General features: G+C 45.3%; 2 protein-coding genes across 6 annotated transcripts; one reads left to right on the forward strand and one right to left on the reverse strand.

Annotated features, from left to right (window-relative positions):
• Nucleotides 1-424: 424 nt before the first annotated feature.
• Nucleotides 425-15,631, reverse strand: tfap4 (transcription factor AP-4 (activating enhancer binding protein 4)). 4 transcript variants are annotated; one of them, XM_077618840.1, is made up of 8 exons: nt 4,856-5,525; nt 4,721-4,774; nt 3,886-4,051; nt 3,722-3,820; nt 2,912-3,082; nt 2,733-2,837; nt 2,139-2,300; nt 425-1,347 (listed from the first exon to the last, which is right to left on the reverse strand). In XM_077618840.1, exons 3-8 carry the CDS (start codon nt 3,958-3,960, stop codon nt 1,216-1,218), a joined length of 744 nt encoding a protein of 247 aa, XP_077474966.1. In that variant the 5' UTR covers nt 3,961-4,051; nt 4,721-4,774; nt 4,856-5,525; the 3' UTR covers nt 425-1,215. The 4 variants fall into 4 exon arrangements, with proteins under 4 accessions (XP_077474966.1, XP_077474965.1, XP_077474964.1 ...); XM_077618839.1 differs by lacking the exons at nt 4,721-4,774; nt 4,856-5,525 and adding an exon at nt 15,507-15,631; XM_077618838.1 differs by lacking the exons at nt 4,721-4,774; nt 4,856-5,525 and adding an exon at nt 5,847-6,258.
• glis2b (GLIS family zinc finger 2b) lies at nt 8,592-26,025 on the forward strand. 2 transcript variants are annotated; one of them, XM_077618835.1, is made up of 7 exons: nt 8,592-8,738; nt 18,785-18,943; nt 19,022-19,152; nt 21,197-21,352; nt 21,442-21,575; nt 21,642-21,760; nt 22,772-26,024. In XM_077618835.1, the coding sequence occupies exons 2-7, from the start codon at nt 18,793-18,795 to the stop codon at nt 23,443-23,445; spliced, it is 1,365 nt and encodes a 454-aa protein (XP_077474961.1). In that variant the 5' UTR covers nt 8,592-8,738; nt 18,785-18,792; the 3' UTR covers nt 23,446-26,024. The 2 variants fall into 2 exon arrangements, with proteins under 2 accessions (XP_077474961.1, XP_077474962.1); XM_077618836.1 differs by lacking the exons at nt 8,592-8,738; nt 18,785-18,943; nt 19,022-19,152 and adding an exon at nt 19,163-20,844 and having other exon boundaries at nt 22,772-26,025.
• Nucleotides 26,026-26,460: the final 435 nt, after the last annotated feature.

Consider the following 26,460-nt stretch of genomic DNA (forward strand, 5'->3'; position numbering starts at 1 on the left):
TATGGTAAATATTTGGAATATGAAAAGAACGACTATGGAAGAAAATTGTTTTTCGCAATATTTAGTGAGTTTTTGCCGTATTTTTGCAGGTTTTAACGCAGATTGACTTCCTATTTTTTTAGTTTTGCCATATTATAAGATAATGGTGAGCCTTGTATTTTTTGTTTTTCAAGGAATGAGTGAGGACACAATTGTGTCACTCACTAACTGTAATAACTCTTTTGCTATTTATCGATAGATCAGAATAAAATTTGAGATGATGTAAATAGATCGATCTTTGCAACCCATCTCAGGGCTGATGGATTAATTGTCAACTTTTGCAGTTAGTTACTCCAATTATCCAAGAGATGGCAGTACCATGTCCCATTTTGTTTGGTCAACGGGCAGTTGTAGTTCATTTGAACTTGTCTCTGCCCACAAAAAAGTGTAACTAACTCCAAAAGCCCTTCAGATGTATTTTTGCTCCTGTACTAGACAGCCAGAATGAGTTCCTGTACTGAAGAGTACCAGATTCCTTGGTAAAAAAAACTAGTTCACTGTTAAAAAACAACAACAAAAACACATATGAAAGGGTTATTGGCTGCATGGGATTCAATGGCCACGAATTTGAAGAATTTAGTCACATTCCGACGTTTGATTTTCCCGAGTGACTACAAATTTGACGGAATTTTCCAGTTTTTCCTGTTGAGGGGCCTTAAACCCCTTCCATTTGCGATTGGACCGGAATTTGGACTTTCAGCTAAACGCCATTCAGAACCGAGGCTTAAAAGTCCTTCCTTGTTTCGCTGGCTTCTGCTCAAATTAAGATGGAAAAGGGTGACGGGAGTTCAGAACCGGGAAGCCAGCCCGGTAAGAATGGCCACAAAAAACAAAAACAAAACAAAAGCGCTACTAAGCGCGCGCAGTCCTTCCCCCGTCGTCAGCGTGAATTTTGTTTTGGCGGCGGGGGAAGGAAACGTGAACACAAAAAGACTTGAGCGACTAACAGAAGAGGAGTCGTGTCAAGTCGCTCCTCTAATAACCTTTCTATAAGTTGGAGATATGACCAAAAGGCGTCCTGGGAAGGGGGGGTGGCTAAATGGCCTACCATGGTAATATACTGGAGGAAGTGTGTTGGAAAAAAAGCACGTGGTCTTGAGTCTACCAGGCCGGTTTAAAGTCCAATTGCTGTGTTGTGTATGTGTGTGTTTGTTTGTGTGTGTGTGTGTGAGGGACTCATGGCAAAGAGATGTCGTCTGGATCGTCGCTGTCGGAAAGGACGCGTCCCGAGGTGACGATAACCGCCCTCCGTTGCTCCTCCTCGCCACCGCCGCCTTTTGCTTGGGTGCCCTCAATGTGTTGGATGGCCTGTGGGAGGAAAGAACGGTGACCACAGCGCCCTCTGTCGTCCGACAATATTTTACTCTGTTCTGACGGAAACAGGATTCGTACAGATTTTTGCCAAATGAAATTGGAACTTATATTTAAGAGACTTGGAAGGGAATTTTAGAAGATTTTATGACCAACCTCTAAATCAGTCACTTCTACAGTTTGGTGGAAAAAAAGAAAGTTATTTTAACTTTTTTTTTTTACATAGTATGGATCACATGTGTCAAAGTGGCGGCCCGGGGGCCAAATCTGGCCCTCCGCATCATTTTGTGCGGCCCGAGAAAGTAAATCATGAGTGCCGACTTTCGGTTTTAGGATCAAATTAAAACGAAGAGTATAGATGTATATTCAATTTCCTGATTTTCCCCCTTTTAAATCAATAATTGAAATTTTTTAATCCATTTTTTCTGTGTTTTTAGTTCAAAAATCATTTTGTAAAATCTAAAAATATATTTAAAAAAAGCTAAAATAAACATTGTTTTAGCTCTATAAAAAACTGAATATTCAGGGCTTTTAATCCAGTTCTTTTAATCCATTTATATAAAAAAAATCTAAATATTATATCTAAAATGGTCCGGCCCACATGAAATCGAGTTGACGAACCAACCCGAGTCTGACACCCCTGGTATAGATAGTCAAAAAACTTCCCAGACAAAATTGCTGTTTGACTCAAAATTTCCAGATGAAATTATAAGACGATTTGAGACAATCAAAGTACAAAAATCAGGAAATTCACACTAAAGACTTTCCACTTTTTCCCCTCATCTCACCTGAACGATGGTGTCCAGGTTATGCCGGGACGTGGAGACGGCGTTGATGACGGACGACGGGCCCATGGTGACCACGTTGACGTGATGGGACGCCGGCTGCGGGTTGGGCGCGGGAACGATGACGGTGGCGTGGTGCGTGGGTGCGGGAGGGGTCGCCGGCGCCTGCCAAGGAGGGGACAAAAGACAAAGACAATGGACAAAAGAAAGAGTGACATGTAAAGATAAGCTGCCAAAGGTAAACTGTCGCAATGACACGGACCGTACGTGGCCAAAAGTCAAAGTCAAACAACTTCCTGTTCACGTAACCTGAAAAATAAGGGCTGTTAAAGTAAGGAATGTTATCTGTCACTCGTATGCGACATGTGTTGGGTGCTGTGTTTTCCAGGGTGTCCCTAAACGCACCGTGTGTCTGATTGGAGGCCTGCACAGCATCTTTTTTTTTTTTTTTTTTTGATACGGAGTATTTTGTCGTAAATTTCACCAACAGTGAAATCCCACAAAAGCAAAAATTGAGGACTGGCTGTGTGATATTCTACTTTATTTCAACTTTTACTGCTATTGACGGCAAAAATCGTCCATTAAGCGAGTGCGTACCTGCGGGCTGTGGGCGGGCGTGTGCTCTCTTTCCAGCGGCTTGTGTTGATGCGGGCCGACCGGGTTCACTTTCTCCGGGTACAATTCGGCGTCCAGCGAGCGCATCTGGAACGAAGCCACGGTGAGCGCGTGACAAACCCGGACGTCGACGGGTGGCGGGCGGGCGGGCGAGCGGTCACCTGGTCTTCCAGCGTCATCCTCGCCAAGCGTTCCTTCTCCAGCTGCTGCCGCAGTTCGATCATCTCCCGTCGGAGGTCCTCCACCTTGTCGTCCTCCAGGACGTCCGGCGAGCCGATGCCTTCGTCCTTCTCCTCCACGCGCCTCCTCTTCGGGGAGGAGCCGCTCAACTCCTGCGCGGAGGCGGGAAAAGTTTGTTACCGGGCAGTAATGAACCGAGTCAAAAAAATAAAAATAAACTAACTCATCGGAAATTGGTTTCTCATTTAAATTCAATTCGATTCAATAGAGTTTTTTGTCTTTCGAAAATGGTTGGCGACCATTCTTTATCCAAATAAAAATATTTTGGCCTCATTTTGGTTATTTATATAGAAGTTGGCACCACCTTCAGTATTATATTTGTATATGCATATTTTGTGTGACACGCTTATTTATTTATTTACTTATTTATGATCTGTTTTATTTAGGTCTACAATTTTATATGTCTGTGTTTTCACCTTCTTGCTACGGCAACAAAGTGAATTTCCCGAGTACGGGATGAATAAAGTTTAATCTAATCTAATATTTTGAGCATATATCTGCAATATAGTCAACATTTCTAAAAAAAAAATAGCATTTTCTTCTCATTTTTGTGCGCTTTTCTCAATTCTTATGGTGGCTTTGCTTACTCGGGCATACCTAAATACAACTCTAAGCTGCAAACGTTGAAGTGAGAGTTTCTGAGGTGAGAGTTTATTCCTTAATAAATAACTCAGATACAGAATTTTTACAATCTAGCAATTTCCCTGTTTAGAGCCTCTGTCACGCATTACCTGTATGATTCTCTTGAGTTGGCTGTTCTGCTGCAGTAGTCGCGTCTTCTCCTGCTCTAGCGTGAAAATGTACTCGGCCGTCTGTTGCAAGATGGCGGCCTGATGAAAGATATCGGAGTTGAAGCCAGAGGACGGCCGAAACGGGCTCGTTTCGGACGGAGCACCTTGCTGAGCTTCTCGCCGTCGCTGTGCGGGATGAGCGTCTTCAGCGACTGGAAGCCGGCGTTGATGCTCTGCATGCGCCGCCGCTCGTTGCTGTTGGCGATCTCGCGGCGGATTCGCCTCTCCTGGTCGCGGGCCGTTTCGGGGGTCAGGGGAATGTTGGCGAGACTGGGGAGGGGATAAATAGGAGAACGTTAAAACAGTTTAATGAACATTCTCTTTTGGACCAAAATGGATAAAAGTCCTCAAAATCTAGTAGTATTACATGCAACATGTTCACTTTTCCAAAACGTAATGGTCAAAAGCTTGTTTAGAACCCTTGGAATCTTCACGTGAGGCGTTTGGCAACATTCGAACTCAAATAAAGCAAACCATATGCTGTTAATCTATGCAAGGGGAAAATCAGAGCAAACTTCCTCTCTAATATCCTCTGTAAATTGCTCGGTACTTTGGGGAGGTTTCTCTGTCGGGGCGCTTATCTGCAGCGCCTCAACGCAAACACCTGGAACAATTATGTATGCTAACACGCCGGTGGCACGTCCAACACGTGGATTCGATGGCCAGAGATCACGGCCAAGTGGATCAAAGGTCCTAGTATTATGAAACATGTTTAAACGGTGAGTATTTTCATTCAAAACAAGTTAATATTACTCTGATTGGTATTTTTTTTACATGGATGGCTTACAATAGCTCTTTTCTAGCTACTCAAGGATCTATTTTATTTTGATTATTTCCTTAGATACTGTAGACTAAATTCAAACTGCCAAAATGTCCGCAAAGTGCATCTAGAAATATCTCGAGAACATCCATTTCCATTTCTGCTTTCTATTAGTGTACCTAAAGAAGTGGCCAGGATGCACGGCATGTTTTGAAACTGCGAAGCAGCTGGCCCTGTCACGTGATTTCAACAAAAGCGAAATCAAGACCAGGTACTGAACTAACAATGAGGTTACTGACTATTTATTCACTTACAAAGAAAAAAGTGAATGCTTTGAAAGTATAAACGTCGAATTGAAGCGTTTTCTTAAATAAAAAAACACGAAAAGACTAGACTTCCCACAATCCCCCGCGCGAATTCCGACCAAGCAACACCAGATCCCTCCGCCTCCCTCGTCGAACAGTGTTGCGGACGTATACACATACACACCCCCTTATTAATAAACACCATTAATTCCACCCCTTTCGCGCTCAAATATGTCCATTCGACCCCCCGCTTATTATAACGCACGTTCTACGGAGAAAATAAAAGTCGAAACACTGGTCTAGGGTCGTCTTCCAAGCCGCCCCCGCCCCCTGTAGCGTGCTCCGGGCAGACTTTTTTCCGCGTCCCCCGCCATTACAACAATGCGGCAGGCAGCATGGCAGGCGGTGAAAACGACGCAGTGGAAGCGAAGTCACGCCGCCGCTGTCCCCAAACTCCGCCGTCGCCGAAAAGCGTCCATTGAAATCGTCGCAAAGACGACGACGCGAACACGAAAAGACAGACTTAAGACACCCTCGTCGGTGACGGCACTAGTTATCCAACGTCCATCAGCACAAGAAGCAGCATGGCCGCGCTTCCCCACTATTACTTAGCCGAGCAAACAACCACCAACACCCCCGTTAAAAACAACCACTCGCGGCCGGGCTGCACCTCGCCAAACCCGGCTAACCTTAACGATGCTGTTCGGGGGTAATTAGAGGAATAAGCGGGGCGAGTGCGCAGCAGCGTGGCGTGCTGTTGGGCAACCACGTGGTTTGTGTTTGATAGCCATAAAAAATTGACATTTCTCACTCGAAGGAGACCCATTTCGCCCCGAAATAGCTATCGTCGTCCGAGAGACAACCTAACTGCGTATGGGGGGTCATTTTCACGTCAATGAATTCTCGCAGATAGGTTGTAGGAGCACAATAACAGAAGCATGTTGCCTCACATGCACGCGCCGCTATTATAAATAGACAATAACACATGTTGGATACACACCTACACAAACCCCCGATGACTTCTTTCTCCGTTTTCCTAAAGTGTTGCAAAGAGGGCACCTTCTGAGCGGGCACCATGAAGTACTCCATGCTCGCGGCTCTCCAGTTTTGGTCAATCCCCCCACCCCCTTGAAGTCCTCCTTTCCAGAAAATAACAAGCCCAAAAATACAAATATAATATCCACAGGGGAAGAAAAAAATGACAAGGATGACGCTCTAGAATCGAATCCCAAAAATGTGGGAAAAAAGACTTCGTAGGTGGGGAAATGTAGTTGTAATGTTACTCGACTTCCAGCTGATGGGGTTCCCTCGTTGTGTGTGGTTCTCTACCTCGCTCTTCCTCAGCCCCTCCCCTTTCTACCCCTCCGCGGGGGTGTGTGTGTGTACGCGTGTGTGTGTGTGCGTGCTTGCGTGTGTGTGTGCAGCTGATCGCTTTCAAGGCGGGAAACAGCTGGTCGGAGTCACGCCGCACTCCCCAAAGAAAGAAAGCCTCCTTCCGCCGAGATGAGGCACTGCATGTAAACAAAGGACTATTTGCCGCTGAGTACAGAAGACTATTATGAACCACATCACCCTTAAAATGTCCGAAATAAAACAAACACCTTATAGATCGGATCAGTTATTAAGTTCCTTATTATTATTTCCTTCTACTTTGAGTTTGTTGCGATTTTTGTGATTGGAATGTTAGTTTAATTTTAGAATCTCTGTCAGTTGACTTTTATTTTTTGCTTCTTGTTTTGGAACTGAAAGTTAAACTTCGGAGTGTGCCATAAAATGTGCAATATTTTAGAGTTACCTTGCCCGGACGTGACTTTTTAAATGACTTATTTATCTTTTTAATGGGAAACATGCAGTTTGTGGAGTAGCATCACCAATTTCGTTATACGCAGCTGTTGTATAATGACAATAAATGCTTTTGATTTGATTGACTGAACTGAAAGCCATACTTGAGTAAAAGTAGCATAAGACTAATTCACAGTCGAGTATTTTTTAAAGCAACATCATCTATCACAGGATGGGTAAACAAATGATTATTAGATGTTTTCCCTTACGAAGAAAAAAAGTTCAAATAAACAGTTTTATATCCATAAAAAAACTGAATATTTAGGGCTTTTTATCCAGTTCTTATAATCGAATTAAAAAAAAAAATCAAAATATTATATCTAAAATGGTCCGGCCCACATGAAATCGAGTTAATGCGGCCCGGGAACCCACCGTTGACCTAAGTAGTCAACATCCATAAATAGTCAACATGAATAAGTGATCATATTAAGTATGTACAAAAGTGACTATAATGGCTCGCATCCTAAATAAAAAATCTAGCTAGCGTGTACAGACGCTCCCCTACTTACGAACATTCGAGTTATAAACAACGGTACATACGAAGATGTCTGCAAATTGCGTTTATGTCGAAAAATGTTCGTAAGTTCGATTTTGTATTGCGCGCCTTTTTCCGAGTAGTGCTTCTTTCCGCCGCTAATACCGACGACGCCTGGCGGGCGCTGTGAACGAGCGCTCAGCTCACCCAGCATCCACCTTCCTCTGCCCAGTTCGTTGCAGTGTGGAAGTGCGTGAACGTATCTCCAGTGCGCAAAGAACCTTTTTCATTTGTATCATTAAATATCTCGTGCATCCATTATTCAATATGGTTGGTGAAAAGCGAAAGGCTTCTAGTGAGGGAGGTGCAAGGAAGAGGCAAGCCATTTCATTTGAAATGAGTGGCAATAATAACGAAACTTGATGCGCGTTGCACGGGAATACAACTTGAATCGTTCGACCGTCAGTACCATTTATAAACAGAAAGATGGAGCAGCAGGACCCAAATATTGAACATTGCACAAAGTTTGCAAATCAATTGAATGATGCCATACAGTGCTACCGCATCATTTATGATGAAAAAAAGAAGAAAACTGTGCAATCGTCATTAGATAGCTTCTTTCGGCCAGTTTCTAGTAAATCTCTCTCTCTCTCTCTAATGTATGTATACAGTACTGTATGTATTCTCTCCATTTTATGAAATGTTTTTTTCAGTACAAACCAATGCGTGTTACTTATACAAGCCTTAAACATACAAATGCACTTATATAAACCTTCAATATACTTATATAGGCCTTAAACATAAATTATAATACAAAATATAGCACTGAGCAACTTACGAACAAATTCAACTTATGAACAATTGCTCGGAACCTAACTCCTTCGTTCGTAAGTAGGGGAGCGTCTGTATATGTACTCGGTAACGTTACACAACGAGGGAGGGAGGGAAGGAAGGAGGTATGGACGAGGGGAGGCGGAGCCACGAGCACGCTCTGAGCTGGCAGAATCGTCCCCCCCTCGGTTGGGCTGCTCCTCCTGACGGGGCTGGCTGGGCTGGCGAGGCTGGCTGGCTGGCGCGCGGGGGACACGAGCCTCCACACTCGGACACCTTTTTTCCAGCCGCCGCCAAGAGGCAACGGCGCGCTGCCACCATTTTCCAGCAGCAGCAGCAGCCCCCACCCCTCCGTTTTCTCCCCCCCCCCCTCTCTCTCTCTCTCGACTCGGCCGGCGTTGCCGCTAAGCGATGCGCTTCGACGACCACCGAGAGACCCCCTTTCGGGCTCGCCCTCCCCCCCATTTGGGCTGTTGACACTGGCTTTTTCGCGCGACGACGACGGCTGACCGACCGACCGACGGCTGTCAACTTGGCCCGTCCTTCTTTCCTGCTCGATGCGTTTGGGAATAAAACCACGCGAGAATGGCGTGGGAAGGGACCGCCTCTCCCGACACATGATAATCATAATAATAAGAAGAACAACGAGACTTGGCTGCATATTTGCCTTTTTGACGAGGAGTCGCTGGGCTGGGCGACTCTGAGCGGCGCCAACGTTACTCGAGCTCAACCAAGTTTGCCAAGGTAAGAAACGGTTCCCCCCGCGCGCATCTCGTGGCTTGTCACGGCTGTCACGTCACGTGTGTCCACGTCGCAACGGCGGAAGAATGCGCGAGGGGTTCAAACGGGGGCACTGACCTATTTTCCGAGACTCTCCGGCGGCGCGCCTGCAAGCCCCGCTTGGACTCCCCCGAATATTCCCCCCTCGCTCTCTAAAAATTGGAACTTTCCAGGTTCCTGGATAGCGCCAAAACGAGATGCCCATTTATATGAAATGTTCACATAGAGCGAAAAGTCACTTATTTTTTAGCTCTGAATGAGAGGCTGTAAACATAAGGAATGTATGTCATGTTTCAGTTTGAACACTAGAGGGCAGTAGATGAGACAAACATGGGATGTCATGTTATCTCTTGGATAGGGAAGGAGGCCTCGGGGAAGTTTACTGTACTGTAGACATTTTTTTAAATCAAATACCTATGAATTATTTTAATTTAGATAAGAAATAATGCAATGTATTCATCTAATCTGAAGCCTGAATTTTTAGCCCAGTAAAAATGAGGCAACCAGTATTTTTTATTTTAATTAAAGTGTGGTACCTACTCAAGAAATGCTGTTTACAATAATAACCTGATGCTCTTTTACCATTACCAATCCAATGCTGTACTCCAAAAATAGTCAAATTTGACATGAATACTTATACCAAGTATCAGATCACATTACTATTATTGAAAATTTTTTTTTTTTTCGACATTTTTAAACCCCAAATTTGACCTCACTACTCATATCAAGTATCAGATCACGACATTACTGTTTTTTGAAAACCTACTCAATGTATAACTGCTTGCCAACTAACATTATTGTCAAAATAAGACATTTTTCGACCCCAAAAATGCAGTCTACCAAATAATAAATTCCTTATTCTTTGCAAAAAATGGACTAATATTACTACATGTTAATCAAACTCTTTATTTTTCTATTTCAAAACATGCCACAAGCCTTTTTGGGTGATTTCCATTCCTCCTAATGAGTCCAAACCTGTCCAAATATAAATCTACAAACACTTTCTCCAAATTGTCAGGCAACCGCGCCCTCGGGCACCCCCGCAACTTTATGGCGGAAAAGGTGAGCGCTAATGGCGTCCCCCTGCGTCACGGGGCGACCGCCATTTATGTGTTAGCGGCGACCCGCAGAGAGAGCGTTCCCTGGCGCTCGAGCCGCTCGGGCTAATAAAAGCCAAAACCGCACGTGATGTAACCAACGTTCGGGTTTTGGCTTCGCTCTCTCGCCGCCGCGTCTAAAGTTTGGCGGGAAAACAACGCGGCTTTGATGGAAACGCCAAAACGAGTCGTGGCGAGGAGAACCACGTCAGCGTGGAGAATTAATATCTCAGCAGGGTTCGGGGGATTACGGGCCATCTGAAAGGCGGGGGTGGGGGATTATGGACGCGGGTCGGAACGCAACCACGATGTAAAAAAAAACAATAACGGGAGGAAAATTTTTCGATTTTACAAGAAAAATAGCAGTTTTACGTAGTACTGTATTTTCTCGCATATACGCCGTATTTATAGCTAAAAAAATGATAACTGAATCAGTGACCGGACGTTTGGTAGAACGGACGTTTGGTAGAACGGACGTTTGGTAGAACGGACGTTTGGTAGAAAAAACATGAAATGTTGAATTATTAGTGAAAATGAAAAGTATGTAGTGGGAGACTTTCCCCGACTTTTCAAGCGTTAGAAAGCAAACGGATGTGAAAAAGACTGATGCACTTACACATGGGCTTAATTGCTGTTCGCTGTCCACAATTAAATCGATGAAGTCATAGCTTAGTTTAATGAGATTATGTTTCCTTGCCGGGACGCGCGGCGTGCTACGAGGTTAGCGGGCCTGTTCTAGCTTTGAATCTTATGTAACAGCCAAAAGCTACATTCTAAATAATTAAAAACAACACTAATAAATACAGGAAAACTACTGAAATGGCAATGATAAATCATCTAAACTTAAGGGTGTCAAACTCGGGTTGGTTCGCGGGCCGCATTCACGTCAACTCGATTTCATGTGGGATGGACTATTGTAGATATATTTAGATATTTTTTTAAAAATCGGATTAAAAGAAATTGATCAAAAGCCCTAAATATTTAGGTTTTTATAGATCTAAAACAATTTGTTTTTTATTTCAAAGGAAGCCAAATATTTTTCTAATTATGTTCAAAAATAGTGGAACAGATTTCTTTATATATATTTGTTTTTAGATTTTACGACATGCTTTTTTAACTAAACAAAAAAATCGGATTAAAAGAACTGGATCAAAATCCCTAAATATTTTTTTTTATAGATCTAAAACAATGTTTATTTGATCTTTTTTCTTTTAATCATTTGTTTTTCATTTCAAAAGGTAACAAAATATTTTTTTTATTCTGTTTGACATTAAAGTGGAAAACAGAAAATATTTTTATATATTTATTTTTAGATTTAACAAAATGCGTTTTCAACTAAAAACACAAAGAAAAAATTGGATGACAAAATTTGCAATTATTGATTTAACAAGGGGAAAATCAGGAAATATAATATACATCTATAATCTTCATTTGAATTTGATCCTAAAACAGAAAGTCAGCACTCACGATTTACTTTCTCGGGCCGCACAAAAGGATGCGGCGGGCCAGATTTGGCCCCCGGGCCGCCACTTGGACAGCGGTGATCTAAATGTACAATTAATTTGACAATATCGATTATCCGATGAATTGCTGCAGCCGTAATTGCCGTACGGACGAGTTTGACACCCCGGCTTGAAAGTAATGGCCGCTACACATGCGTCAAATTAGCGCCGCCGCTTTTTCTCCCCGTGACGCTCGTGTCTTATATAATAAAAGTGTCGTGGGTGACGCCGGGGAAGGGAGGCTCTTGTGGAAAGTGTGAGGGGAGTCGCAGGGTTAAAGCCAGGCCGGTGCGCGGGGGGGGTCGGTGTTGTTTGAAGCAGCGCTAACAAGACTGGATCTGCCCAGACTCCAGCGCTTTTTCGGTTTCTACGCAAAACATCCCTCGACCCCTTCACTTGAAACTTGAAACCAGGACAGTCCATAGTTGGGCTTTTTTAGGAGTTGTTTTTAGGGCGCTTCCTTTTTTCACATTGCGATTTTTGCAAGCAACGCAGGTTTGGACGACAACCCGACGCGGGTGCAAACATGGTTTAATCCTAGGATAAAATTAGGCGGGAAATAACGGAAGTAAACAATGAGGGAATTCACCTTGCGGCCCCCGTGCTCGTATCGAGATGGTTCGTTCCGACTAGAAGCGGGAGATTTGACCAATGGCAGGGCATCGCGGCGCTCCAACAATCCTCCGTCGTTTACTACGCCAGTCTTGACCAAACTACGAAACCCGGATATTCCCAAAACGATCACGTAATTTAAAACTTAAAACGACGGAAATCGGGTGAAAACGATTGAGTTTTTAAGATGAAATTTTTTCTTAACGACAGGGCAACTAGGATATTGAACCCCCAAAAATAGTTAGTTTGAACTGCGCCACATTTTTGGAAGATCAGAATCGGGTGGAATAAGACCTTTTTAATGATAAAAAAATAAATAAAAATTCAAGGAGTTTCCAAAAAAACGAAATAAAGGTAGTCGTCGAAGTTTTAATAAATTGCCATAATATCGAACGCTATCCTCCAAGTCAGGTGAGCGAAAATCCGTCTAAATGTTGCAACTACGCGAGTTAACTAACGCAAAGCAGATGTGCGCCTGGCTGCGCTAAATTGCACATGGGCGCCCTTCTTCCTCGCTCGTCATCATCCCCATGTTGGATTTGGTCTGGAAAACTAAGCCAGGACTTTCCACTCAGTTTTTTCTTTTTAACGGCGCCCCGCGTGTCGTCTCACAATAGAAAGAAGGTGAAAAGCAGCGGGGTGGGGTCGCTGGGGCCAAGCAGATATGCTAGGCTCCATCATCAAATGGGTCATGGACCCCAAAAACCTTAGCGATATTCAGCCCCCCGCACAAGAGGTTTAAATTCAATTTATATTATTATACGATTTGGTACTCAGTATCGTATCGTCAAGCTACTTTCTAGGGCAAGGGTGTCAGACTTGGTCGGGTTGGTTCGCGGGCCGCTTTAACGTCAACTTGATTTCACGTGGGTCGGACCATTTTAGATATATGAATACCCCTGGGGCGAACATTTGGATACGACGCGTTTGTCTAAAATGGCGACCTACGCTTGTTTGCTAGTTTTGGGCTTTGAGAGAATTGAAAAGGTTTTAAGCAGGTACCAGTAGCATTCCTGAGCTGACCTTGCACTCTTTAACGCTATCTGGAGGCAAAGGTGCTCCCGATGATAACGCGGGTGGAGATTGTTTTTGTGTCTTCATGCGTGATGTTTGCCTCAAATCTGTCTGTTTTTAAAGTGCATCTTATGAGACAACTGCAAACGACACAAAAAATCATGCTAACCGCTACTAAACTTTGGATTGTATATGTGCAAATATTGTATATTAACGTTCCAAACGATCCAAACATGACTTTTACTGGAGTTATGCCGTAGCACAAAATGATAAAATGTGACTAAATGTTTGTATAAGTGATATAAACATAGATGTACTACACCGTATTGGCTGGGGAGTTTTGTGCCTGATTAAAAATGCGTGGAAAACATAGCTGAGCAGCCAACGCACATCTTGTAGCTAACATGCTAATGCTTGTTTTTATGACTAATTTTGTTAATGATTTGACCTTTTAAAAAGGGAAATGTGCAACCGCAGTGGGATGGAATGCGTTCATTTCAACGTGCCTGTTTAAAAATGCTCTTTTATTTTTTTCCCTCCCAAATGAAGTCATAAAAACGTGTATTAGCAAGTAGCTTGCTACAATGTGTTTGGGTGGTCGGATGCATTCATCTTTTACGCGAGCACATTAATACTCCCCTGCCAATCATATAACTTGAATAGTGTGATAAATTGAGTTACAGTTCAGGGTTTCCAAATTGGCTCCAAAAATGTTGGTTGTTTTTTTTAATATCGACCACACAGCAACTTTTGAAACATTAGCATTTACGACACCGAAACCAAGGAGAAATATCAACAACCTTGCTAGTCTTCTCGTGATGTTAATTTTTTTTCTATATTTCTAAACGAATTGGCTGCCATTGACGGCAGACTGGAAGGTCTGCCAGCCGCCGTCCGACCTCCCCCGTCCAAATGAATTGGACATCCATCATCATAACAGCCACTAAAACCTAATTATTCAATTCAGGCACGGCAGTTAAGAGATTTTTTTCTTCTATTTGCTGTCAAAACAGTATTTCATGGTTGTAAAAGTAGGTTAAAAAATAGTTTAAGGGCTTGACTTTGCTCATAAAAGCCTGCGAAATGCAAAAATGTGAGAACAGGCACTTCGGGAGCCGCCAAAAAAGCTCACTTCCGAAACGCCGACCTCATCCAGCAGACGCGATAAATCAGAAGCAGCTGGCTGGCGAGGATAAAAAAATGTTTTTAAAAAAACGGGGGTGCCCATAAATGTACCATCGCGATCCACGACAAACAACAAACAACAAGCCACACGCAAACTCAACATGTTGACCTATAAATATGCCGTAAAAACGTTGACCCACAACCATGTCCACGGAATGAGCAAAAAACAAGATTTTTTTCGGGAAAACTGTTCCTTGAGAAACTGAAAACGTGAGCGACCGGTTTGCCATGTTTCCATTGGGCGGGCCCGGACTGATAAAAGCGCCTCGACATTCTTACATTTCCGATAAGCCCATCCATGTGTGGTCGATTGGTCGCCGGTCTTTTGGTCGCGGTCTTTTGGTCGTCCGGACCGCGACAACGGGCGACCAAAAGACCGACGACAAAACAAGGTAAAACAACACGTTCTACGCATGAATAAAAGCCAACAATGGCCATGAGCAGAGTTTGTATGTACATGCGCTGTCCCTTTAACGTCCGTCAGGGTCTTAACAAGTTCTCCAACAAAAAACAATAAAAGTCCGGGAAATTTGGAGCTTTACTTTAGCCTAATAATTAATAGGGCATTAAGTATGACTAAATAGTCATTCAGTTTGTATTTAGGGAATTTGAACAACGATTTAAATGGTAATTATCAATAACCTTCCGGGCGACCAAAAGATCGGCGCCCAATCGACCGTGTACCAGCCCATCTGGTGGACGGTCTATCGAGGCTGTCATTTGACAGCTTTAAAATATATCTGGCTTTTTCAGGAATTGAACTGGTGTGGGAAATGTTACCGCGGGGCATTTTCATGGCCAAGCCAAGTTCTTGCGCAAGGGAAGCTCGTCTTACACTTGGCTTAAAGTTGACATTTTAAGCAGGGATGCCTCCAAGCGGATTGTTTGTTGTTGTTTTTTAACTTCCGATACGTTTCTAGCGTTTGATTTTACGGTGGTTGAAAAATCTGATGGGACTAAAACAGTCTACTGGATCGGATCCCATCTTGTGACCAAACCCAGCACGGAATCGGAATACAGTAATACCTTGACGTATGAGAAATTTGAGACACGAGGAAAATTCCCAGCAAATTTTTGCCTTGAGATACGAGCATACCATTTGTTACTTTGTGAGTAGGTGGTGAATTAGAACAAATAAAAACATGTTTTTCCATTGTATTATCCTGTTTGCAGACGGTGGGAACGGATTAATTTGTGTTTAGTTGATTTCTATGGGAAAAATTGGATTTGAGATGCGAGTAAATTGACATACGCATTAAGCTGGTATCTCAAGGTATCGCTGAATCACAAAACCAGGCAAAATAAATAAATAATAACCTTACCTTTGCAATATGTCTTCGTTTTGATGCTCCGTCTGCAACTAAAGTGGGCGTCGACCTCTGCCCGCCCTCCCAGTTCAAATGGATTGGGCATCACTTGCCATCAATGACAGTCGATCAATTCATCTATGGAAAAAAACAAAACAACAAAGCTGTTAAAGGAATACAAAGAGACTGACAACAATTCCAAATATTTTATAAATATATCTACTTTTGGAAAGAACACTGATGGGTTTGACACCCCTCAATTAGTCAATGATACATTAAATGGAAAAAAAGGAATCACTATTATTTTTTCATATTGTCCAATCTGGAATCTTTGATTTTTGAAAAAGTTTTTATATTAAGGCGTTTAGAATTATTTTAGCATCGAGCTAGCTGGCGTTGTAAAACAATGGGCGGCCTTAACCCGGCTCGAGTGAGGTCAGCACGCGGTGCAATAATCCCGAGTTTAGCAGGCCAGAAGGCTGCAATGTCAATCTCAGTCAGAGGGCCGTTGACGGATCACTCGCCCATTAATCCCACCACGCAGATTGAGACCAAGCGCTGCGTATCAATGTTTGCTCTCAAAAACAAACATGGCATGCAAGTCAATATCTGCAGCGGAATCTGCAAACTACATACGCTTGCTCGTGCCTGGACAATTTTTTTAGGACTTGCATTAGGTTCTTGGACCAACTTTATGAATCAATTGACAGTATTTTCATGATTAAATCTCCAAATCAATGCCCTGATCAATTGATTGTCCCTGTGCCAAAGAGATTGGACGCCATTTTAGGCTCGGGTTGGACCCTTCTGCAGGTTGGGATTCCACACACACACATTCAAATCCCGCTTCCACCTCCGAGCGCATCCTCACTTGGGGCCCCCCGCCCTCGAATCCCCCCCCCCCTGCCACCGGCCATATCCCCTGTCCTCCCTAACGGCGTGTTTACTCTGCCTCGCAGCGCCTGGGCCCCGCAGAGGGGACAATGGCGCCTTTCACGGAGACCGTCGACCCCGGCGGCGAGCACGGAAGTCCGCTGGGGGGGTCGATGGTCGACACCCCTTCCCAAAACTTCACAGCCACCCGACAACTAGACTTGAGCACACTTGCGGGCGGTCCACCATTCTCTCTTCCTACATTTTTATTTTTTTTATTTTTCCTGGGGGGGTCCGTCCCCAAGTAGCCAATGAGATCCAAATACCACAAGTCACTTCCCAACCAGTTCAATTGTCCAGAGGTGGTGGATGAGTCACCTCAAGTGCAACATTTCCAACCCTTCAATATGCTTGACTGCAGTCAAAAGTGGTGTAAAGCATAAAAGTTGAACACTTTCTAATGCAAAAACTATTTTTGGCAATTTCCGAAATCTCATTTTGGATCAGGTTGGCCACAATATTAACATTTGGTACACAAGTAGGGTTTCATTGAGTAGATTTCTTATTATTCTTCATTATTTTTGACATCCAATATGAAAAAGAAATGAATAGAGTTATCAAAACATTATTTTAATGGTCCCCAACAACACTCTAAAGCAGATAATAGAAGGAAAGGCCTTTTTAGTTTGGAATCAATATTTTGGGAATTTTTAAAAATAATTCAATTGGGGGCGTTTGCATGTTCTCCCCGGGCCTGCGTGGGTTTTGTCCGGGTACTCCGGTTTGCTCCCACAAAAAATGCATGGTCGGCTGATTGGACACTAAATTGTCCCTAGCTATGAGTGATTGGTCTCCTGGTGCCCTGATTGGCTGGCCACCTGAAATTTGCTGAATGAATAAACAGGAGAATAATTGGAGTTTTGTCTTATTTGAATTTGAGCTAAAAGAGTACAAGATCTATTAAAATATGTCAAATATTGGACATTTAGCACTGCCGACGGGTTGGACTTTGACTGGACATAGCGGGAATTGCTAAATGGCGAAGCTTCCGCAGCGCCGTGGAGTCGCGGGTGGCTTTTTGGCCGTGCCGGCGGGCGTCCCCCGTTGGCGAACCTGGCGACCCCCGCGCTCCTTTGCTCCCAGACACACGGCCTTTCTCATGTGGCCCCCAGCCAGTGGCTCTCAAAGCCCCCTATTCACCAGTGTGTTGCCGCGTGCGTGTATGAGTGTGAGAGAAAAGATGGGGTGGGTGGAGGGGCGCGAAGGGGAATTTGTCCAAATTAATGTTTCATCAATCACCGCCTGTGCTTGGCTAACCACTCGACGCACACGAGGCCTCATCTACTGACCGCTGGACAAATGCTGGATTATTTATGGCTATTTTAAAGAGAGACTATTGAAATTTGATTGTGTGTGTGGGTGTGTATGTTAAGATTCTCTCGCTACGTTTGTCCAAATCGTGCAATGTAGAGAGTTGAATTTTTTTTTATGGTGGCCATAAACGGCTGTTGGATTGAATTTCTTTAAGTGTGTAAACTCAATCATTTATTTGTTAAACACCCATTTTTCAATGGATTTTTTTTAATAGCGCAAAAATTGTCTTTTGGTTCAAAACAAGCAGCACTTGCTTGTGTAAAATAAAACACAATAACACGGCATGGTCAGAAAGCAATTTCTCACAAAATTCTAATTTTAAAAAATATATCACTTTTGTTGATAGGAAATTTCTATTGTTTTGCATGACTTCATACCTCATTTCTTGTGTTTCAATAAATATAGCCAAATGTAGCCATTAGCATATGAGCACAGTACCCGGAAACAAATAAAAAATAAAAATGACAAGAGTTTGGACATAGAAAAAGGATGGCCTTTATTTGGTCGCTGTTGGCGCTAACATGGCGGTTGTTGCTAACGGTTCAAATGACTTCCGCGAGCTGCCATCTGCATTCAGGACGACGCCGCTAGGGCAACGCGGAGCGACATCTACATCGAGTACCGCGGCCGTACGCCTCGGGCGGGGGTCGAGAGGTCATTGTGTCCAGGGGGGGGAAGGAGAAGCTTGCTGCAGCTGGACTCCAAAGCCTGGAGGGGGGCCTCGCCGGTGGGGCCCAAAAGGTCCTAAGGTGCGCCCACCCCGCCAGGGCGGTGGAGCCGAGCGGACGGGACGGGTCGCGGGGGGTCGCGGGGGTGCCAGGCCCAGGTTGGCGGTGAGGGTGACCATCTGGATTGGATTGTAGACATTCCTCAGGAAGAGCGTACGGGTAAAGGTCAAGATGGGAGGGGGCTTCTCCTGGTTTATTTTTCTTGAGCACACTCGCTCTTTGGCGTCGCAATTGCGGCGCTCCGTTCGCCATTGGCAGAAGCGTACGGTGACATTTTGCCCCGCCCCCTCTCTCCAACGCATCTGTGCGTTTGTGCAGGTGCAGTCATGCTTTCCCTGGACGAGCCGCTGGACCTGAAGCTGCCTCGGCGGAGCAACCCACGGGACCGGGCCTCGCCGCTCGCCCCCAAGCGGGCTCGCCATCTGCGCATGGCGGACGACGGTACGGCCGTCATCGACCCCGGCTCCCCGCACCCAGGTGAGAAAAGGCTCCCGGCCGGCGGTGGAAGGGAGAAAAGGCCTCCCTCGATGCGAGATTGGTCTCCGGGTGTTTCAGGTATGCAGGTCCCCCACGAGCGGACAGAAACGCCCACGCCCCCCGCGGTGGATCTGAGCATGTCTCCGTCTTCCCTTGGTCACACGCCTACTTCGCCGGAGATGACCAACGGGAACTACGCTGCCGCAGTGGTGAGGACCCGTGCATTTACTTTTGAACTTGTTCCAAACAAGAAACGCTCTAGCTAGCGAGATATGATCCTCAATTCTGGTTGTGATGTCACAACCAGAATCTTATTTTGACGTACGTGGACACCACATCTTTATGATGGCTAGGTTTTTTTAAAGACCTAAAATAAACAAATCAAGTAAAGGCTTCCAAATTTGTATCGCTAAAAGTTCAACTACCGTATTTTCTCGCATATAGGCCGTATTTGTCGCTAAAAAGAACAATGACTGAATGGAGGCTACGGCTTATATGCGCACAAATTCGACTTGACACGCACCAAACTCCGTCACGCAAAACAATGCGGCCGATACGGTCATTCATTTCTAAATGGAGAAAAGATGAACAGATATAGCGCTAAACAAAATGTATTTTGACGTCTATGAATGAAATTCAAGAAGAAGAAAAAGTATCTTGCATATAACTTGAAAAAACTCACTTGCTCACTCAGGGTGCCGGCATCTTACCTAGGGATGACAAACAAGACCGCTACGGACACACTTCCTGGTTGTTCTGCTCACCTGACTTCCTTTTTGAAATTTGTCTACGTCCAGGCAACACCATTTAAGAATTTGCAATCCAGCAATGGATTTATACAGTAGCTCAGAAATGGCACGTGCAGTGATTTTTCTTAAGATTTTCCCTTCAAAGTAACACATTTGTACTCCTTATTAAAAGCATGAACATGGAGGTGAATCAGGGGGGCGTCTTATACAAGAGAAATTGTAAAATTCAACAATTTTAAGGCAATTTTAAGGCTACGGCTTATTTGCAAAAAAATACAGCTGTTCTGCTGTTCAATTTGTGCATTTTTTATCTCTTCCTGTATTGAAGGGACAATATGACTTCCCGGCTTTATGCTGGATTTGTCACTCGGAGCTAGCCAAAGCATGACGTGGCGCAATTTGCCATCCATCGAGCTAGCTAGCTAGCTAGTTATCGCCTTCCCGCCTACAAAGCATGTGACAGGAATGCGAGGTGGATCTTTTCAACGCCTCAGTGTGTCCCCAATAAGAACCTCTGTCTGTGCAAGTTTCATTCACGGATGGCAATGAAGCATGTGCGTTTGTGTGCGTGTGTGTGTGTGTGTGTATACAGGCATAATCCGATTAAGGACAAGGTACAGCCACATGCTGACTAATTCATTTGCCTCCCAATTGAATTGAGGCAAGCTGGCTGGAAGCTTTCAGCCGCCCCCACCAAGATCGCTCCCGTCGGCGCAAAATCCTCTGCACTTAAGTTGACCTCGCGCGGAGGCGGCAACGAGGACGCCGTCTCTCCATCTTTCGCATTTCGTTACGTAACGCGGCGACGGACGACCCGCGGGAATCGCTCAAGTTTGTCACATTGACGAGATGAAACGGGAAAAGAGTCCATTTGGGATCTCCGTTTTTTTTTTCTTCGTCTTGGTCCATCGAAAGCATTTATTTTAGCGCTTCGGTGACACTGGGATGCGATGTTTGCGTGAGGGAGACCCGGCGGAGGTTCGGAGAATCTCGCAGCTACGCTCGGATGACGGCGACGCTTTTGTGCGGGCAAAAGCTTCAGAATGTTTGGGGAATGAAAGCGACAACGTTTTTTTTATAATGAAATCGTGAATGGGAAAATGGCTTCTCTTTATGGAATTCATAAAAGCGGGTGGTCCGGTGGATTACGTGGTTAGCGTGTCGGCCGCACGGCTCCGGGGTCCTGGGTTCAAATCCAGGTCGGTCCACATCTGTGGAGTTTGCATGTTCTCTCTGGGCCTGCGTGGGTTTTCTCCGGGTACTCTATTATCCTCCCACATTCACAAAAACATGCATGCTCGGCTGATTGGACACTCTAGATTGCTCCTAGCTATGATTGGTTGTCCCTTGTCTGGCCACCCGTTCAGGGTGTTGTCCCCCGCCTCTGACCCGAAGTCAGCTGGGATAGGCTCCAGCACCCCGCCGCGATCCTAGTGAGGATAAAGTGCTTTGGAAAATGAATGAATTGGTCTTGATGGGCTTGGCTTGCGTTGACCTCCCCTAGAATTCCCAGCTCTCGCAAGCCTTTGGCTTTTTCGTGCCAATCGGAGGAGGGGCGGGACTCCACCTGCCGTCTTCCGTCTTCATGGGCCAGATGAGAGACAAGAGGGCGTCCCCGGACCTCTCGGCGGACGAGCAGCTGGCTTGCCGCTGGAAGAAGGTGCGAGGAAAAGCGGGAAGCGGACATTCCGTTCAGCTCCTCCAATCAGAATCCATCATTTCTTTCTCTCTTTTTTTTGTCCTCACCAGTGCCACCTTCTATTCGACTCGCTCCAAGACCTGGTGGACCACGTCAACGACTTCCACGTGAAACCAGAGAAGGAGACGGGCTACTGCTGCCACTGGGAGGGTTGCGCTCGCAAAGGGCGGGGCTTCAACGCCAGGTGAGCGAACGCCCGGCGCCTAGCTGGGTTCTTTTTAACGGCGGATGTTCTGTGCGCCCCCCGCAGGTACAAGATGCTCATCCACATCCGCACGCACACCAACGAGAAGCCTCACCGCTGTCCCACGTGCAACAAGAGCTTTTCGCGGCTGGAGAACCTCAAGATCCACAACCGCTCGCACACAGGTGGGGTGTGCGCCAGGGTACTCGGACGATTCGCCGAAAGACGTTTGGCCGACGGACAGTTAGCCGAACGGACGTTTCGCCGAAACGCTCGCCCCGCCCCCCGGATCGTGTGTTTTTCAACCTCGGCCCGCGGGCCATATACGGCCCGTTACAGATAACATTCATTTAGGAATAACAAGGGCATGTACTGCCCCCCGCTGGACATATTTCTAAATACAAGTACGTACTACACTACAATGTGCTGCCCATTTTTTATATATTTTATTTTATCCTTGCGTTTTAAGTAGTAGCCATTTGAACACGCAATGTAGTTTATCAAAGCTGGGGATTGATGCCTGACACTGAGAAAAAACAACATTAGAAGACTTATGTGAAATTCTAAGTGCCTTGGACAGACTAGAGGGCTTTGAGAACAATACCTGAAAATGCCATGGAACACACTTACTTCTAGTTTAATTTTAAATAATTTCCCATTATTTTAGGAAATATATATTCTAAATGATTTGCTGAGAACCTTAATCCAAAGATGAATCTCAACGTTTTCTATGCTGGTGTAAGTTTTCTGGAGTCAGATTTCTGGATTTACAATATCATTACAGTAGTACTTACTGTTGATACTACTTTATTTTCTCTATTTCTTCTGTCACGTACTGTTCTGCGTGATCTCCAAATGGCTACTACTTTGAACGCAAGGATAAAATAAAAAATATCAAAAATTGCCAGCACATTATAGTACATACTTGTATTTAGAAATATGTCCAGCGGGCGGGGCAGTACATGTCCTTGTTATTCCTAAATGAATGTTATCTGTAACGGGCCATATATGGCCCGCGGGCCGAGGTCAAAAAACATGTACACACACGATCTGGGGGCGGTGCGAGCGTTTCGGCGAACTGTCCGTCGGCCAAACGTCCGTCGGCGAAACGTCTTTCGGCGAATCGTCCGGTCACGGTGCACCAGGTAGGTCCACCCGGAGAACTTCGGGGAACCGACTGGTGGTCTCGTCCCCAGGTGAAAAGCCCTACGTGTGTCCGTACGAGGGCTGCAACAAGCGCTACTCCAACTCCAGCGACCGCTTCAAGCACACGCGGACGCACTACGTGGACAAGCCCTACTACTGCAAGATGGTGGGCTGCCTGAAGCGCTACACGGACCCCAGCTCGCTACGCAAGCACATCAAGGCCCACGGCCATTTCGTGGCTCAGGAGCAGGGTTCCCCGGGCGGGGTGGGCTCCCTTCTCAAGGGAAGTCCACGCGGGATTTTGGCCGGGGGCGCCGACTCCCCCATGTCCTACCTGAGCTCGGCCGGCGTCATCGTCCCGGTGACGGGGGCCGCCCTCCTGGGCGCTCGGGGGCTCCCCCTGTCCCCGCTCAGTCCCCGGCCCCTGGACCTCAGCGCGTTGGGTTGCCCCGACTCCCCCTCGGGCGGGTTCCCGTCCTTGGACGGCTACCCGCTAGGCTCGGCTAAGTCGCCCCTGCTCCCGGCGGCGTTGGCCTCCTCCGCCCTGGGCGTGCCCGTGCTGGGGGCCCTCGGCCCGCGGGCCACGAAGGGTCGGAGGGAGGGGGCCGAGAACGAGCTGACCGGGGGGGTGCTTAACCTTTCCACGGGAGGGTCTCATGATCCCCTGTCCTGGGTGGTCATCCCCCCAGGCACTGTGGTGTTCAAGCCAGCTGTGGTCAACTGATACACGCACATTCCAGAAGAGCTCAGGGGGGCCAACGTCGGTCGAGGGCGGCAGGGGCGACGTGGGGTCGGGGGGGGGGCTCACACAATAGCTTCAAAGAGGGTAGAAAATCCAACAACATGGAGACTTCCACGCCACATTTGAGAGAACGCGGGCCTCTCGAACAGACGAGGGGCTCAAGATGATCCGTATTACGCAACCTGACGTTCCTTAATGAATACTTTTTGCATTCCTGGTTTTTGTGGACGGAGCGCTTTTACGTTAACGGTCTTACATCCCCCCCCCCCCCGGTATTTATAAGATTATGGAACACGTGCCTCTCGTGGAGCAGCGACATAGACGACGAACCCCCCAAAGAACCGCAAATGCGCGCTATTTCTTTCCTTTCCCAAAAGCATAACTCGACGGCTTTCGCGTTCCTCGCGATTCGGACGAACTCGCCAGAACGTAAAGCGCCTTAAACGTCTCCGCCGGACACGGCACTTAACTTGTTCTAGTCAGAAAACCTCAAAACTGCTGCTAACCTTCTTGCATAACTTTTTTTCCTGACAATCTAGCCCCACTTTGAGGGTGGGCTGACCAAAGCGGAGAAATTTCTCCGCGGGCGTCGTAGCCCTGGAGCTATCAAAAGGCCGACAACCGGTGTTCCGTCACCTGGCAAAGACCAATAACCGTTTCCTCCTTAGGGAAAGGGAAGGCATTGCGATCTGTCTCCCTCTAGCGGTGAGACGAGAGGCAGAAAATCCCCATAGGATTTGGCACGGGTTTTCGATCCTGGAATTGTCCGGCTGCTTTCCCGTAATGGAATCCACGAGGCCAGTTTGTGTATGAAAGGCCCAGTGTGGCGATAAAACACTGCCATCTTTTGTTTTCCTCGAGAGCGACGCGGCTGAAAAGCAGATGGCCGTCCGCTAGGTGGAACTTTGCTTCCGGGTTCGACAAACCGTGCCAAAACAAAAATAGTTACGTAGATATGGCGGGATGTACGTTTTGGGGGATCCGGGGGACTGGACGCTAAGCGCAGCTGGACTGACAACGAAGCCACACTTAAGCAAACTGCCTGATTTGAACAAAAAATGTTGCGTGTTACCTTTAATGGAGCGATGGCCATGTTTCCTTCTGTATTTTAATTGACTTTTAGTACTGCTTATTTTCGCGGTTGGGGGCGGACGGGATCCAAATGGATTGAGACCTGAATCCCTTTTTATTAATAGGTTTTTGCCCTCTTACATATTTGTATATTCTTCTGTACGCGCTTGGACGAGACATTCATTTTCTGATGTTGAATTTACACCTGCTCGGACTTCATTTTCTCTGCTGCCTTAATATGGGAAGTGACTTTTTTGGGTGGTTTAAAGAGAGAAGGACGGTACAATTCGGGTTGCAATGTTAACGTTAGACGTCCCAGCCAGTCAAACTGGAACACGGCGACGTCAATGCCAGAATTGAAATGGATTTCGTGTCTAAAACTTTCAAAAGCAATGAAGGAGTTCAAATAAGAGAGCCTTTTAAGTACTATTAGCGCATTTCAAGTCCATTTTTTTTCCTCATCTATCATTCGCTGCCAGGCTCTCCCGGGTCAAAATGGAATTGGACATCTAGCGTCGCGGAAAGCCGTCAAGCTAAATGCTAATTAGAAATGACTGGCGGGTGGGGGGTATTTAGACCCAAAAGAGAATCTCTCAGTATGAGTGATGTCATCAGAAGCAGGTGCTAAGTAGGCTAGCCATTCCTATCGCCATGGCAACAGTGATTAGCAGAAATGTGGCAGCAGAGAAGTGCATTTTACACAGCTTCCGTATCAAATAATAATCAATACATTATTTAACCCTTGGAGTTCCGTCTTAACTAAATTGCACTTTTTCATCCCTCCGTTGGGCGCTCGAACGTGCTTTCCGTCGAGCTTCGTTTCTGAGTTGTATTTGTAAAATAGATACATTTTATACATTCTAAAAGCGGTACTTGCTCCAATTTTTTTTTGTAAATGTGTTCACAAACTCGGTCAATGTTTTTATGAAAAAAAAAGGGGGCGGGGGCATTGACTGGAGTGCTACAGTGTTGCACAAAGGGTTAATAATAGAGAAGACTAAGGCCAATCAAGGCCTGTTCTATATTGTTTTATTTTTTTGCACATTGAGATTTTTTGTCAGTATTTTCGTTTTTACAAGTGCCTTTTTATCATAGGTAAAAAAGTGTTTAAAAAGAGAAATATATATTTTTTTCCCGATGACGTGTTCTGTGGTGGAACATGCAATTATTTTAGTTGTTAAAGTCTCCAATTGAAACAACATAGCGATGTTCTCCTGTTCTACAGGAATTTGATGACAATGTTGGTAAAAAAAAAAGTCAATGAAAACAACTGTTTAATTAAAGGTTTGTTTGATATAAAAAACAGATGTTGCTTCTGTTCTACATGTAAATTATCAATTGAATACTACATATTTATATGTACCATATTATCGCACATATTGACCAGCCATAAAAATTAAAATTGCCTTAAAATCGTTTAATTTTACGATTTCTCTCGTATAAGCCGCCCCCTAGATTCACAATTTTCACCTCCATATTCATGGTTTTAATAGGGAGTACAAATTTGTTACTTCGAAGGGAAAATCTGAAGAAAAATCATTGCGTGTGCTATTTCTGAGATACTTTATCAATCGAAAGGATCGCCTGCTGGATTGCACATTATTTAGGTCAATATCATAAGGAAGTTACATTCAAAAAGGAAGTCAGGTGACCAGTACAAGGAGGAAGTCAGTCCGTAGCGGTCTAGTTTGTCATCCCTAGGTAAGATGGCGGATCCCTGAGCGAACAACGGCAGGATCCAGGACCAGGATTTTTTCTTCTTGAATTGCATTCACAGACGTCAAAATACATTTTGTTGAGCGTTTTAACTGTTCATCTTTTCTCTATTTTGAAATAAATGACCGTATCGGCCGCATTGTCTTGCGTTATGGCGTTTCGTGCATGTCTAATTTGTGCGCACATCAGCCGTACCCTCGATTCAGTCAT

This window comes from Stigmatopora argus, chromosome 14, assembly GCF_051989625.1.
Source record: "Stigmatopora argus isolate UIUO_Sarg chromosome 14, RoL_Sarg_1.0, whole genome shotgun sequence".
Classification (NCBI taxonomy): Eukaryota; Metazoa; Chordata; class Actinopteri; order Syngnathiformes; family Syngnathidae; genus Stigmatopora; species Stigmatopora argus.